General features: G+C 31.6%; 1 protein-coding gene and 1 long non-coding RNA gene across 18 annotated transcripts in view; one reads left to right on the top strand and one right to left on the bottom strand.

Moving 5' to 3' along the window:
• Positions 1-15,642, bottom strand: part of LOC126978462 (uncharacterized) — a 28,552-nt gene that overhangs the window by 5,545 nt on the left and 7,365 nt on the right. For 7 of the 17 annotated variants that reach the window (XM_050827315.1, XM_050827297.1, XM_050827305.1 and 4 more), the window contains one exon: positions 10,205-14,127. The exons of 2 other annotated variants lie outside the window; for them this stretch is intronic. In XM_050827315.1, the coding sequence (XP_050683272.1) occupies positions 10,465-14,115 (3,651 nt within the window). In that variant the 5' untranslated portion in view covers positions 14,116-14,127 and the 3' untranslated portion in view covers positions 10,205-10,464. 8 more of the 17 variants (XM_050827425.1, XM_050827355.1, XM_050827338.1 and 5 more) reach the window with 8 other exon arrangements.
• Positions 2,850-4,092, top strand: LOC126979039 (uncharacterized). The gene is made up of 2 exons (XR_007732743.1): positions 2,850-3,045; positions 3,392-4,092. It is a non-coding gene; the product is annotated as an uncharacterized LOC126979039 (long non-coding RNA).

Genomic DNA, 15,642 nt, shown 5'->3' with positions numbered 1-15,642 from the left:
ATCCGTAGTTGTGTCTCACCTTTAATTTAAAAAAATTCTGTGATGACTACCTAATATACCTAACACAACATTTTGGCAAGCTTGGTTCTGGACACAGTACTAAGCTTGTAAATCTGCAGCTATCTGAAAAATTTTGTAAGTCCCTTCCTATGTGATTTCTGAATGCAGTGCTCTTTAGGTTTAAATAACTTTATTCTCATTAAGACCTATTGTCACTTACATGAGAAATTAATATTTTAAAAATTACTTAACAACAATGATTATGGTGGGTACAGAATGCAATTCAATGTTAGGCAAAAAGATAAGACATAAAACAACCTACATGTTATTGAAACATTTCATAATTATTGAGTATGTGCCTTTGAAAGCTCGCTTTAAAAGAAGTCAATGTTTTGGCATTTTTTATTTCTGAGGCCAGGTTGTTATATATCTGAACTCTTTGCATTAAAAGAAAACAGCATCAGGGAGGAGACAATTTCCTAATGGTATTATTTATTGTATTATTTATATAGTGTTATAGAAGTAGTTGGTCTAAGATATATGCTGTAATATGGATGAACATAGTAATAGGTCTACAAAGAGTCGCAGTGGCCGGGACACACAAGCTCACAAACACCAAAAAGAAATGGGATTTTGGAAAATGATAAGAACAAGATACATTCAACATTCATGACCAAAAGACATTGAAAGTTTTTGGCAAATATGTTTCAGGTAGGTTTTATTTAATTTGGACACTACAATACACAAATTGAGAACAAGCATGCTGTCTTATTGCAAGTGTTTCCTAAAAAAAAGTGGCACAATTATTCTACAATTTACCTTGCATTATTTAGCTCTGTTTCAAATAACTAATATTTATTCACATATAAAATAATAACAAGAAGTTTTTGAGTAAATAACAATAAAAATAAATTATTAATTTGATTTTACATCAGATATTTTAAAATTTAAAATAAACTACTTAGTGAGATATCAGAATATTGGTAATATTTACTGTTAATGTGTCAGGTTTTCTCTTATGTATGTTAGAACATCTTTGTGCTGCAGAAGAGTGCTATTCGCGCGATTTATAACCTAGGTCCTAAAGAATCATTAAGAGAAAAATTTAAAGAAATAAACATTTTGACTATTGCTTCTCAATACATTTTCGATAATGTTTTATGTGTTAATAAGCACATTGAGGAATTTTCTAGAAACTGTGACATTCATAATGTTAACACGAGGAACAAACATAAACTTGTTATGCCTACTACTCGGTTGGGTCGAGTTAGTAAGTCTTTTGTTGGGCAATGCTTCTACAATTTGATCCCAGAAAATGTACAAAACAAATGTGTTACGAAATTTAAAAGAATTGTTAAAAAACGTTTGTGTGGGAAAGGTTATTATAGCATAAACAATTTTCTTAATGACACCTGGACTGGGAATAAAGCGAACACCCTCAGGCTCTTTAATTATAAATGTTTATTGTATGTTATTACATTGTAATCCATATTTTATATTAAAAAAAAAAAACAGCTGAGTTTCTTGCACCCATTCTTCTCAGGTCTGAGGCAGTCTCTTTTGAATGGGTGGTAGATTTTGACGTTCAATAAGTGATTTTAAATCCTATTTTGAATAAAAATATTTGAATTTGAATTTGACAACATCATGATCAAGAAAAAAGATCGAGTTAGGCTAGAAGACATCAGGAAAAGCACAAAGGTTCGAGACATAGGAACAAATATCGGGAAACTGAAATGGAAATGGCTGGGCATATGAGTAGAGGGAAGTAGAAGTGGAACAAAAAGGTTCCTAGGAATGGCATAAGAAACAGGGGAAGACCGCGGGAAAGATGGGAGGACAACCTTGCCAAATTTGCAGGTGTGACCAGGAGCCGGGTCGCCAAGGACAGAAAGGAGTGGAAAAGGTTGGTGGAGGCCTATGCCAATTGGCAAACAGCTGAAGACTACCTGGATTTTATATAAGTTTGATATAAAAAATTGTATTGTTTGTTTTTAGTTGAATTTTATTATGTTACTACACTTCTTTGTGTTAATTCTGTATTTTATTATGTCACTTGAACATTATTAAATTTTCTTATGCTATAGATAATTTTTTGTCATTCTAATTACAATCAGTAATAAAATTATACCATATTATGTTAAAATAAGGTTTTAGTAATATGATGTTAGAGTATAATATTGCTTACTATGTTCATTTTGAAAGCGATTGTGAAAAGCTCTTTACCTAAATTATTAATAAGTTAACATAATTCATACCTGCATAGTGCATACATCGTAAATAAAACATTACAATATTTTCTACAGATTAAATTAAATAATAATATTCAGTGTTGTAAAGTATTAAGAATTAATGGTAATAGAAAATATGTTATACCTACCTACCTAATGTTTTCAACTGTATGAAGGTTTAGGTAGCTAATTTGTTCAATTTAAAATATATTGAAAATGTTATTAAACAAAAAATGATAACTTTTACTAATGTACCAACTCACCCGGTGAAGATCTTAATATTATTTTAGGAATTACAAAATCTAAATCATTCGAATACCTACTACTAATACCATAAGTAAGTATTCACTTTCAAAGTTTCAACCAAAGAATATTAATTTTACTCGAGCTTTCAACAAAATCAATTTCATATTATGATACTCTTTGATTAATTTGTTGTAATCAGTCTGGCGCAAATCTCTATTAAACTCGAATATGTATGGTAATTGGTATTGCGCTAAAAATAATGGCGGCAAACGCTGTCTCGCTCTAACATATATTCGACTCTTTTGTTTGTTTTGGTTTGAGTGTCATGTGACATGTCATTCATTCAAAATAAAAGTGACTGTTAACAATTTTTGTTACGAATTTTCTTTCTTTTACTTTATTCGTGTATTATTCAGGGTAATGTGCTTAATTATTTATATAATGAATGCGTAAGACTTTCTAAGCTATACCATGTAATAATAAATGTGTAAAATATGTGGTTTAAAATCTGGCTGGTCAGATGGAGTAAGAGAATTTTCATGGCTAAATTATTTTTGGATATAGAAAGGTAAGCACTTACGAACAAATAATAAGCTAATAAATAATGCTTAAAGTGATTAAAAGTGATAAGTTTTGATTTAATTCATCTAGAATAAAAATTATAATATTATTATAATCTATCTGTAGTGTTTGACAATTTTTTATCGACTGTCGATATTTTATTTTAAATTATTATTAAATTTATTTTTATTTATTTCATTTTTACGGTATCTATATTTTTGATTAATAAGTTTATTAACTTTTAAATCCTTTTTATTATATTATATTGTGGTTATGATGTGCAAAAAAGTATTTAAAGCCTAAAAATTAGGGTTAACTAACTTCTGCTAATATGTACTCTGTTATAATTTCAGATTCAGGAGGTCTACTCGCAAAATCGACAACGATACATTCGGAACGATACGATAATACTCCGAATATATCGCAACTAACGGACTCTAACAAATGTTCGAATTCCTTGTCGTTTATCGTTACCATAGACTAATATTTTGATTTTTTTACGATGTTAGTGTGAATGTAATATGTTCAAACCAATCATTATCTGTGCTTTGTCGCTGTGAAGTGTCAAAAGTCAAAACATAGTTTAGGCGCTAAGGACCATGCCAAACTCTGCACCACCAATTTGGTAGCATTTACACATAATGTAAATGTTAAAAAAATATATAATAAATATAATATAACCATTTAAAATTGAATAAATAATACAAAACTCGCGGATAATAAAATGTAAAAAAAAGTAACTCAACCCTTCTCGTCGACTTCCTATTTCTCAGGCGGCCATTTGCATTATTTCTACGCATAAACGATCAACAAAATGACTTAAATAACTTAGTAGTAAAAAAATCCTCTTGAATAGTAAATCACATTTAATTTTTTAATAATATTTATTAACTATGTATATTGTATGGCAAATATATCTATACAACTTGAAACGATAATAGCAACGACAGCCTAGATGGTGTCGTCGACTTTATTGCAAAAACGAATACCAAAGACTGTCTAAACCAAAACTACAACGCAAAACAAAACTATTAATAAAATATTATGTTAATTGTTTTTTTCTTTGAGATAATTAAAACGTATCCCTTAGTTTAAACTAGTTAGACTTTGCTTAGGTTAATATTAAAATTAACAAAAGAGAACCTTAAAATTAGATATTATTTATATATATATACATATATTAGTTAATTATCGATAAAAATTATGTATTGATTCCAACCCTATATTTATTATATTGGCAGCTCTGATATTACGTCATTAGTTGATTATGTTGGTATCAAGATTTAGTGCAATACAATACAAGCGACATTTCTCATTATTTTGTATGGCACTCCCGTCTCTTGAACGTAGTGTTTAAATTCTCTTTGGTTGTAATCACTACCCAAAAGGCCGATTTACACTTTACTATAGTACAGTAGCCAGTAAAGGCCCATTTAGACGGAGAGAATTTTTCGTCTCTAAGATGCGATCTTAGAGACTTAGGTCATTATTATATCTCTAAATAGACCATCGTCAGACAAAGACAGCTGTGAAAACGTCGAAAAAAATAGACTTAGATTAGAACTAACCTTCAATTCAAGCACACAAACACAAAGTGTCATACAAATCGAGAGTGTAAGACGTAGCTTGTCACGCACACTAAATTAATATTCCTTTATCGGTTGTATTATAGTAAGAGACTTTATCTAGACGTATAAATTATCTAAGGATACGATAATTGAAGTAATATTAAACATTGTTTTCGTCTAAGCATTCGCTCGTTGACTTTGGCGACAATTGCCTCGTAATGGAAATTTTATTGTTTCCATGTAAACAGAATTTCAAAGTGGAGTACGCGAGGTTGTTTTAAATTATTTCTGCTCCTCTAAGGCAAGAAATTATTAAAAGGACAAAAGGTATCGGGTTACAAAATGTATTGCGAGAAGAATTCATTGGGTAGATTTAAAAAATAATTAACAAAAAAATAATTTTAAGAACAATATCCTAGTTCAAACTGATTTGTTCGATACTCGTACAAACTTGAAAAATGTAACACGACATCGTGTTTATACAAGTCAAGACTCTCAGCATGAATCTTCTTACTATAATTTGCTGTGTAAGCTGTGTAAACAAACGTAGACAACAATCGCCTAGCTATAAGTGAATTCAGATATGCGAATCTCGAATCATTCGCGAGATTTTAGTTCTTACCTATATGTAAACATTTTGATACGATTATATTATAGCGATTATTGCTTGTGATAGCAGCGTACGCTTTCTCGAACCCAAACATGCGAGAAGCTCTCTGTGTCTAAATAGGCCATTAATTTGCTTCATTGCCGAAATAAGTCACAAATTGGCGAGTTAAGCTAGTTGGGTGTTTCAAAAATAAAAAGTAGCGGGTATCACATTTACAAAAATTTTAAGACAACCCATCTATTTTGCATTCGAAAACCAGTCTACGAATTTTACTTTGACCCAGAATTAAAAAATAGATCGGTTGACTTTAAATTTTTGTAAATGTGATACCTGATACTTTTTATTTTCGAGACAGGACAGTCAGGTTATGAACATAAGTGATTTCGGACCGAAGGAGGGTCCGAAATCACTTATGTTCATAACCTCCCAAATTTTAATAACAGCTGCATCTCTAGCTTGTTTTATGCGGTAATTGTTGCAATTTGAATTATATAAACCATCATGTTTCGAGTATTCTTGCACAAATGCAAAGGTAGTATTATCAGACCACTTCGACAATCGGATCATTTTGTCAGGCCATACGAAAGTTTCGCCATATGATTGAATAATATTAAGCCAGGCATTGATATCGTTTCTTAAAGGGTCCAATTCAGAAATTTTGTTATTCAAGGATATATCGGTACGTTTTTCGTGATAAGTACATTTGTATTCGGTCGTCGCGGCGCAACGGCGATTTACAAGAACTATTACTGGGGCTGCTGGGACTCGTGTATGCGCGATTGGGTTTTTTATTTTTACTTCGTTTCACCATCTATATATATAATAAAAATAAAATATAAATAAGAGGGATGGCATTAAGCATACTGTGGTAGCTTTAATAACGTTTTATTATACACGAAATATTTTATTAAGTTACATACAGACTTCATTTTTAATTTTGCCTTCTTGTGGGACGGTATTAGTTACGTGGACCTTTTTTGTTTTTCTGTAATTTCCTCCTTATTATTATTCGTTCGCCTACTGAAAATTGAGTGGTTCAAACAAATATTAAAATTGGGTTTTTGGGACTTGTTGAATGCAAACAAAGTTTCGAACACTGTTTTGACGATATGGTTGTAGAAAGAAACCATTTACGGCTTACTTGTGTCCTGCATGCTTAGCCAAGATCACTTGGAACTTTTTTGCTGTTCGAAGGGATTTATAGAAAAACGCTGCAAAACTTGGAACTTAGACAACGCCAGGCTTTAGGTTTGAAATTACTTTTGACAGTCAAACTAATAGTGTGGGTCTTTACATTATTAGTTTACAAATAATGAAGGAAATATTGTGATGTGTTTACAACTATGCTAGAAAAAAACTGCCAATTACCAGGGACAATTGAACAAAGAAATTGGGTACGTGTCCGGTTTTGTAGCAAGGAAATTAAATACTAAACTGACTGTCAAAGTGGAAAATGTTAAAGTAGCGTTAATGTTAAAGTAGTACATACTATGACGATAATATCAATCAGATGTTTCCAGTACGTTACACATGATACTTTATTTCTTAAAAAAATACTTAACCAAAATTGAAAATGGTGTTCAAGAGTTCATAAAAACTCGTACGCACTACATTTTGAAGAAGACACTCTTGCTTCATCATCGCACCAAAAAACAAACTTACAATTTCGCGCAACATTAAGTATATACTCGTAATAAAATGAGTTATATAAATTTTTCAAACATAAATTAACTTTCAATGTTGTAGCAATGTGGTTCTCTACTTTTTCTTTTTAACAATATCGATTTTGTTTGTAAATTAATTTATTGATTTCTAAAAATTTATAATAAATATTTATTTTTTCGTGTTTTATTCAGTACCCGTCCTTTGCCATTTAAAATAAAGAATTGAGCTTTTTCTTAACACATAATAAACAATTGTACAACAAATAACTCGAGACAATTTTTGACGGAGTTTCATTGACCGAGTCGGTTAAGAATTGTTTTGTAGTTGTTTGTGTATATTTGTCAACACCTGCACTATGAAATGCTTGAAAAAATATTTCCGTGCAGTACAATCGTCTAAAATCCCAAAAATGTTTAAAATTATACTTATGTATCTATCATAATAATATTGATTATGAGAAACATTTTAATTAAGAAAACACTCAAATTTCACACTTTTTAATAAATATGTGGTCCTCCACAGTGCGGTTTTCAAGGAGCTTTCTTCCACGTACAACAAAGCTGTGGAATGAACTTCCTTGTGCGGTGTTTCTGGGACGATACGACATGGGGTGCCTTCAAAAAAAGCGCGTACGCCTTCCTTTAAGGCCGGCAACGCTCCTGTGATACCTCTGGTATTGCAAGAGATTATGAGCGGCGGTGATCACTTAACAACAGGTCACCGTACGTCGTACGCTCGTTTGTCCTCCTATTCCATAAAATATATATATATATATATATATATATATATATATATATATACATATATTATGGATTATATATATATTCTAAAATGATTTTGGAATGCACTTATCAAGCTAATAATATTTACAGAGTAAAAATACAATATTGTTACTATGGCTGGTCCTCATACCTAACGCACATATTGTCCACGTATCTGACAAACATTGATAATTTGTCATGTCGAGAAATAACCACGTAAATAACGTTGGGTGAATGTGCATGACTACACTAGACGAATCATTGAGCCTGTACCTGTCATATTTACAAAACCACGTAACTGACAAAGCAATACCCAGTCGACCTAGACTCAATACACTCTTTTAAAGCATTGATAGTTTACTGTACTGTGACTTTAGAGACTGAGCGTTTGAAGATTCAATAAAACAACTGCTTGACTGTGAGGAATATGTGGAAGATGATATATTTTACTTCAGTTACATGATATATATTTATATATATAAAATCCTTAAAACTAGTTAACCAATTACAATTGTTACTTAAAAATATTTACAAGTTTAGAAAATACACACCAATACTAAAGCTTACATTTTGTCCAATAGTAAAACGTTTCATTCAACAAGAATTGAGAATAATATTATGTGTTCTATCTCGCTCTAAAACTAATGCTATATCAGTAAACCGGCCAGCGAGCGCGCGCTTGTGTAAACTCGCGTCGAAACTCGATCATCCGATGTCAATGAGCATTTAGCACCTACTCTGTCGCTCATTGATTAAAATTGAATGAATTGTGATCGACGCTGCGACGCTCCAGTCGAGTACGCTGGGCCTTGCTGTGAGGTTGTGTAACGCGGAGCATATGACTGATCATGTGAGTATATCTGCGGTCTTCGAGAGAACGTGACGATGCTTGTACTTCGATGAGATGACTACTGGTGATCTGCATGATTCTATGACTTGATGTACAGCATTATGAAATGGTTCTTATAAGAGCTAATATTACGGTATATAAAATAAAATGTTCTTTTCAGAACGAATCTTTCGGCATACGTTTATTACAGTTAATATGCACGATTTATATTTCTATGATCTATAATGTTACTAAGGTATTACGTTACAAGATATTAGACATTTGTATTACTTAATTGATATTATTGGTTGTAGCTATAGCTACATGACTTTATTGTGTAGTAATTATGTAACTTTTTGCGCTAATAATCAACTGTATATAGTATGACAAGACTGCTTCCATGTTTTATATGCGTTCACTGGTTCAAACCTATGTTCTTCCGATGCAGCTTTTAAATCCTCGGTCCCGATTGGACGGAACGTTAGAACAACGAACCATAGATGACGCTAGCGGAAACACAGAAGATAATATTATACTGGTTTGCCAACACTAGCTACGTGGCTTTTTTTATTTGGATAAACAGGAATAATAAATTTATTTATTTCCTTTTCCCGTTCAAAAAACTCAAACACTTTTAATATTATGAGCTCACGCTCTTTGCTATGGATAGTTTTACCCATATTGTTATAAAATATAATAAACAAACATCACAGCCAACATTTTTACAAAAAACGACAAAATAAACATTCATATAATTCGGAAGTGAATAAGCCGCGTCCACACTGGGCGCATGTGCTAGCGCGGCAGCCTCGAAGTAGTGCCTTCGTTAGAGGAAAAACTCTTTGGTAGTGGCTCGCGAGCTTGTCCTTGCGAGGCAGCCTCGAGATGCACCCCCGAAACACAGAGGCGAGGCAGGCCGATCTATCAGAAGTCCGGAGCAATCAAAATGGACATTGTGTAATTTTTCCTGCAGTTATTTTTCTAGTAGTTAGCTTATTTAAGAAGAAGGAAACAGTAAAGTTTTAAAAAAAGAGTAAAACGCTTGGGGATAAGAAAATTTTATGAGTGTCTCAATCAATAAGGAAATAGATTACTTCAGGATTTGAAACATGCTAAAAACGTACAGAATTTTACACGTATGTCCCACCACCACATAACTATTCAATGAATCGACTGCTCATAAGTGTTCATGGTAACCAGCTAACTACATGTTGTATAACACAACTTTTAGAAATAGCGCTCCGAGGCACCTTTGAGCGTGTCCCGTTTACCGACAGCCGAATTGATGAAATATTCAAGTTCATCGAATCATTGCTCAGTTACCCAAATCATAATCCTTCGCTTGCTCGCTATTCAAACTCGGCATTTATAACAAAAACGAACTTTGTTCTCTTGTTGAACAAATAAGTAGGTATCTAATGTTCTATTCTTAATATGATTTTCAAAATAATTAACTCCGCGTGATGTAGACGGCATTGAAACTTGTCATATTAATTAATATGCGTGATTTCAGCTGTCATAATTATGCAAACAGTGTCTGCTTTTATTTCGTGACTTATGAGGTGCCTGCCTGGACTTGATGTAAGGGTTAAATATCTAGTTTGGCCATGAAATATATTGTTACAACTTAATATCTTCTAATTTTTTATTTTATTTGCATTCAGTTTGGAACGCGTTTATGATAATAATAATTGTTTAATATTATAATCCGTATTTGCAAATAAAACAGCGTGTACAAATTAGGCTTTAATATTCCCAACTAAACAGAAATAACTTCAACAAGCCCTTTCAAATAGAAAAACTTTTAAAATGTAAAAAAGGAACAACAGGGAAAGCGACATTCAAAAGAAAGTTAAAGCTACCGACAGTCATGTTTTTTAAACATTCGCTTCTATAAAAAATGATAATTTTAAAAGGCATTTAAAGAATATAAGTTAACAAACAAACATGTAACTTTTTAACATAATATAATTTAGTAATGTAATATTTTTATTTATTTTTCAACTCTTGGTTCTTCATTTTCATTGGCAGTACAATCAAATGTTTTGTTTTCATCCTCATTAAACTGTACAAAATATCCAACACTATATGATGATGCATAAAATTTATCATAGTAGTAACTTTGAACCTCAAAGTCATTAATTTTCTTGAGATCATCAAGAAAACATTTCATAAGACCTCTTGTATGGTCGGTATATGCATCAGTAGGCATCAAAGTTAATGCCAGAAGAGATGTACTTTTATTAACACCTAATAACTCAGAGCATACATGTATTGTAAGGATATCTGGAGCATCCCAATTATTATGATATGAGGCCATGACACATATACAACTGTTTATTTCGCTAGATATCTTAGAAATGAATATTTTGCAAAATATATTTCTGTTAATCATACCATTTAATATAGGTAACACCTCTTTGATAAAAAGTCTCGCAATTTCATCCAAATCAGTTAAAGAGTAGCTTAAAACTTTTCTAGTAGCTATATTTAGTTTCAATCCCAAAACATTCAGGTAGACCTCTTGTAGTGGGCACAATTTTTGCAAACTCTGTAAGCACAGCTCCAGCAATGACTTTGTATTAATTTGATTGACTAATACATCACAACCATCGCAGCATTTACTTTTATTTTTGTTTAGGAATGTGCAAAGAAATTCCCGTAGTATATATTTGTCTTCGTGAATTCGGTCCCAAGATTTTTGACAACTTGCAGTAATCGTTTTTAATAATTCCTGGGAATCACTTAGATCTTCTTCGTTTCTTACAAAGAATATAAATGTTTCAATTAAAGACCACATAGCGGCGTTTAACTCGTATTCTCTTGGCTTGTACTCTTGAGCTAAACCATCTTCATCTAACATTTCTTTCACAAATTCGTCTATTATTTCCGTTCGTATATATTTTTTTTCTATGAGAGCAATGTTATTTTCTATTGTTTGCACTATCATAATCTTACGTCTCATGTTAAAATTCTTTTTAAAAGAGAACAATTTAATTGCAAACCAGGCAGCATTTAAATATTCTGCCCTGAATTGTTCAGGCATCTCATTTGACTTAATCAATTTAAACACTTCTTCTTGATCATCTTCGTGCAATGTCTTTGTGAAGGTTTTTAATATTTCAAATAGTTGTTTTTGATCATCACCCTCGGTGTTCTTTACTTTTGCAAAAAGGTCTTTATAAATAATCATTCTTATAGATACATTTTTTGATTTATTCCATATGTCTCTTACAAGTTTTTCCAACTTTTCTGTACTGAACATTTTGAAGGCTAATCGAATCCCATGCTTTTGTATAGATACCGGAGCGTTCAATACAGCTTCAATAAATTGCATCGCTTTTGGCAAAGGTAAGTCAGCTAAGTACATGTTGAATATTGGAAGACAAAAATGAACATAGTCTCCTTTAATGTATTGAAGTATACTTGATAAAGGTACTGGTGGACGTGAATAACCTGCATGACGACAGATGGCTTCTTGAATACTCAATACATCTCTTCCGATATTTTTATGGTCAATCTTTGCTTCAATTGGTGCATATTTCGACATTAAGTTAACTTTATAATCTTCATCTGCTAATTGAAATAAACTGCATACGGCAGTTTTTATCACTCTGTAATATTTGTAATCGTATGTGGCCTTGCCTATACAACTTTGGAAGAATTCTAGAAATTCTTTGGCAATCGCATCATTTGAAAAATAAATCTTTAAAACCATAGCAAACCTGTTTAGTCTTAAACCTATGTCATCGTTCATTTTATCAAATATTTTGTTCTTCCTTGTTTTGTCAAGTATAAGTAACCGTTTATCCTTTTTCAATAGGCGCAATAATAAACTTTCTGTTATTTTTTCTTCTTTTACATCTTTTCTGAAAAAATCACAATACTGAAAGTAATCTATATTTGACGTTATAAAATTCAAAATATTTTTTGGAATATCATTCATGGATTTTTTGAAAAATTCAAGAAGTGAGAGAAATTTACGTATCTGTTCTAGCATTTCATTTTTTATTTGAGTATCACCAGCACCGGTTATAAGACGTTCATTTATTTCATTCATATGTTTATGATGAACTTCGTACATATTATCGTATATTTGTAACCACTGCGCATCAGTTAACTTATCACGATGTTTTAAAAATTCATACGAATTGAAATCGTGAAGGATGTAATATATCAATGCTTCTGGCATTTCGATATCATTAATTATATGGTATATAATACAAAACGCCCTAAACCTATCGCGTTTATTACATCCGGGCGTATAAACTTCGATACTATACAGTATTTTGTTGAAAGCTGTCCAACACCCTTCATCAAACTCAAAAATATTTTTATTGTCAGCAACGGTATCTATAAAAACATCTTTATAATATTCAGGTTCATTCACATGTCGCTCGTAGTAGTATATAAATAGATTTTCTAGGTGTCGTTGATTTCTAGCAGAATTCACCAAAGTTTTAAACATATCATTTCTAATACTCGAATCATTTGTAACCAATAAACATTTCTTGATTGCTGGAAACGCCACTTCGTAATCAACAAATTTATACCAGATGAAATCATAATTTTCACCTAATAATTCTTCACCTGCCTCTATATGTTTAAGTGCTATATTTTCCCTTTCCTCTTGGCTTAAAAATTCAAAATAATTTAAATAGTAAAACTGTACATTCATTTCAAAGAAATCGGTTTCATATTTATTTGTAAATGCACTTTTATAAAATTGAAATATTTCAGATTTTGGAATTAGGTCAAATATATATTTGTATGTACTATAAATATTGCTAAGCCAAAAGTCGTCAACGTGATCGGGTAACAAATCCCTTATATAACTCTTAGCGTCTTCGCTTGTACTGTGATGAGCCAACACTTTCTTGTGTAATATATGTATGTAAACGAAAGGGTTTCTTAGCACTCTGTCCTTATGCTTGGTCATAATACTTTTTGATACTCTCGCACCAAATCTTGTACTAGCATTTTTATGGTAATGCTTCTCAATCATATCTAAGTATTTCTCAGCGTCTACCAAGAAAAGATTAGAAAATTTCATAACAATGTCTTGGCTTACAATGTCCAGTTTCAAAATATAAGCCAAGGCTAAAATAAAAGAATCGCCAATAAATAGTTGACAATTTTTTTGATTCTTAATGAAATCGAAATTAGTATTTAAAATATACAGTTTGGTTAACTCACTTAAACATATGGAAAATTTAAAGGCCAAATTAAACATTCTTATTTTCATGCAATATTCAAAGAAAGATTGAAGCCTTGTTTGATTACGAACGCGAGATGCTACATTTTCCAAAAGCTTTTTTTTCATCCGTAGAGACATATAAGGAAATATTTCTTGATTCAAATTATCTGGATTGATGATCGCCGAGAATTCATCACCATAAATAAAATCGTACTTTAGTGCTCTTGACACATACAAACTATCGCCACATTTTAACACTCCTTGAATATAATGAATTCTCTTTAGTTTAGACGCGATGTCTATCTTGTACAATTTGTCGACATCGGAATTTTCTTCTAGAGCTTCTAGATCTTTAAAGTTTATTTTATTTTTAACTGCTTCTGCGACTTTATAATTTAGTTCTGCTTGACGTTCTCCCAAAGATACTCCATTTAAATCCAACATCATGAGGTTATGTCCCTGCAGCAATGAAAAATTTGCTTTTATGATAGTTATCACAAGTTAATGTATTGGAATAAGATTCAAGGAATGCTTAGTAAAAATGAAAAATAGTTTTAAAAAAGGCTCCCATATGAACGAAAACTAAACGAATATAATTGACAAAGAGCCACTAAAACAAAATAAACCAAAACGTAAAGGTGCGTATAAATATAAGAAACTGCATAATAAATAATTATCATTCGTCAATAAAACGAAAAATAAATGGTAGGGTTGGTTTTTTCCTGAAGGAAATCCTGAAAGGAGAATTTCCCTTCCACCAGTGGGAGGCTCCTTTGCACAGGATGCCGGCTAGATTACGGATACCACAACGGCGCCTATTTCTGCCGTAAACCAGTAATATGTAAGCATTACTGTTTCGGTGTGAAGGGCGCCGTAGTTAGTGAAATTACTGGGCAAATGAGACTTAACATCTTTTGTCTCAAGGTGACGAGCGCAGTTGTAGTGCCATTCGCAATTTTTGGGGTTTTTCAAGAATCCTGACCGGCACTGCATTGTAATGGGCAGGGCGTATCAATTACCATCAGCTGAAAGTCCTGCTCGTCTTGTCCTTTATTATCATTAAAAAAAAACCTAAAGAAAGCCTGTATTCTATATTCACTTACGAATGCCAATGTATAATACAAAAATAAAAAACAAAACTCATATTATGCCCGAAAGTAAAGGATCCTTTCTATTTCACGGATATGGATCGGACTCTGATCGGGCGTAGTGCGAAAGCGCTCTTACAAATCAAACGAGAAGTATCCAAAATTTTGTTATCAAAGCAGATGTTCAAAGTGACATATTTGTTGTGCGATACAATGGCCTTTCTACTAATCTCATACTAAATGTATGAGAGTGTTTAACATCAACATTTTGGATATTATATTTGAAAAAAGATATTAATGTCATTTTACTGATTAGGATAGATTTTACTTACAATATCATTTAATTTTTTTGATATTTTTATATTATCTATACACTTAACGATTAAATCCTGTATATAAGGAATATTTCAATAGAAACATATAGATACTTAATTAAAGTGATCATTTTCTTTTAAGTTTATTTGAAATACGTTACTAGTTGTAGGTATTGCATTGTAGAAGAGCTAAGAAAACGGTCATATTTTTAAAATAAACTGCAAGCCAAGGTATAATAGCGTATTTTTGGGTTTTCAGGCATTTTAGTGAAATAAATCTGAAATAAATATTGAAATAATACAGTTTTTCTCTCGTTTTTTTAATAATTGTTTATTTATTATTCATATATAACAAGTGTTTAATTATATTGGCAAGTGTGTTTAGCAGAGAAAATGCTGTGCAGAGCTTGAGCGTGCCATTGTTGTAAGTATATACAGAGCCCTCGATGCATTATATGAGTTATTTGAGAGTGTATTGGAGGAAGGTCTATAAAAATTATCTAAATCTATGAAGTATATTTTGGATATTGTGACTTTAATATTAATTTATTGGAAAAAATTCACCACTAGTA

This window comes from Leptidea sinapis, chromosome 3, assembly GCF_905404315.1.
Source record: "Leptidea sinapis chromosome 3, ilLepSina1.1, whole genome shotgun sequence".
NCBI classification, from domain to species: domain Eukaryota; kingdom Metazoa; phylum Arthropoda; class Insecta; order Lepidoptera; family Pieridae; genus Leptidea; species Leptidea sinapis.
The sequence above is the reverse complement of the archived record's forward strand: the minus strand, read 5'-3'. Positions and strand labels throughout refer to the sequence as shown.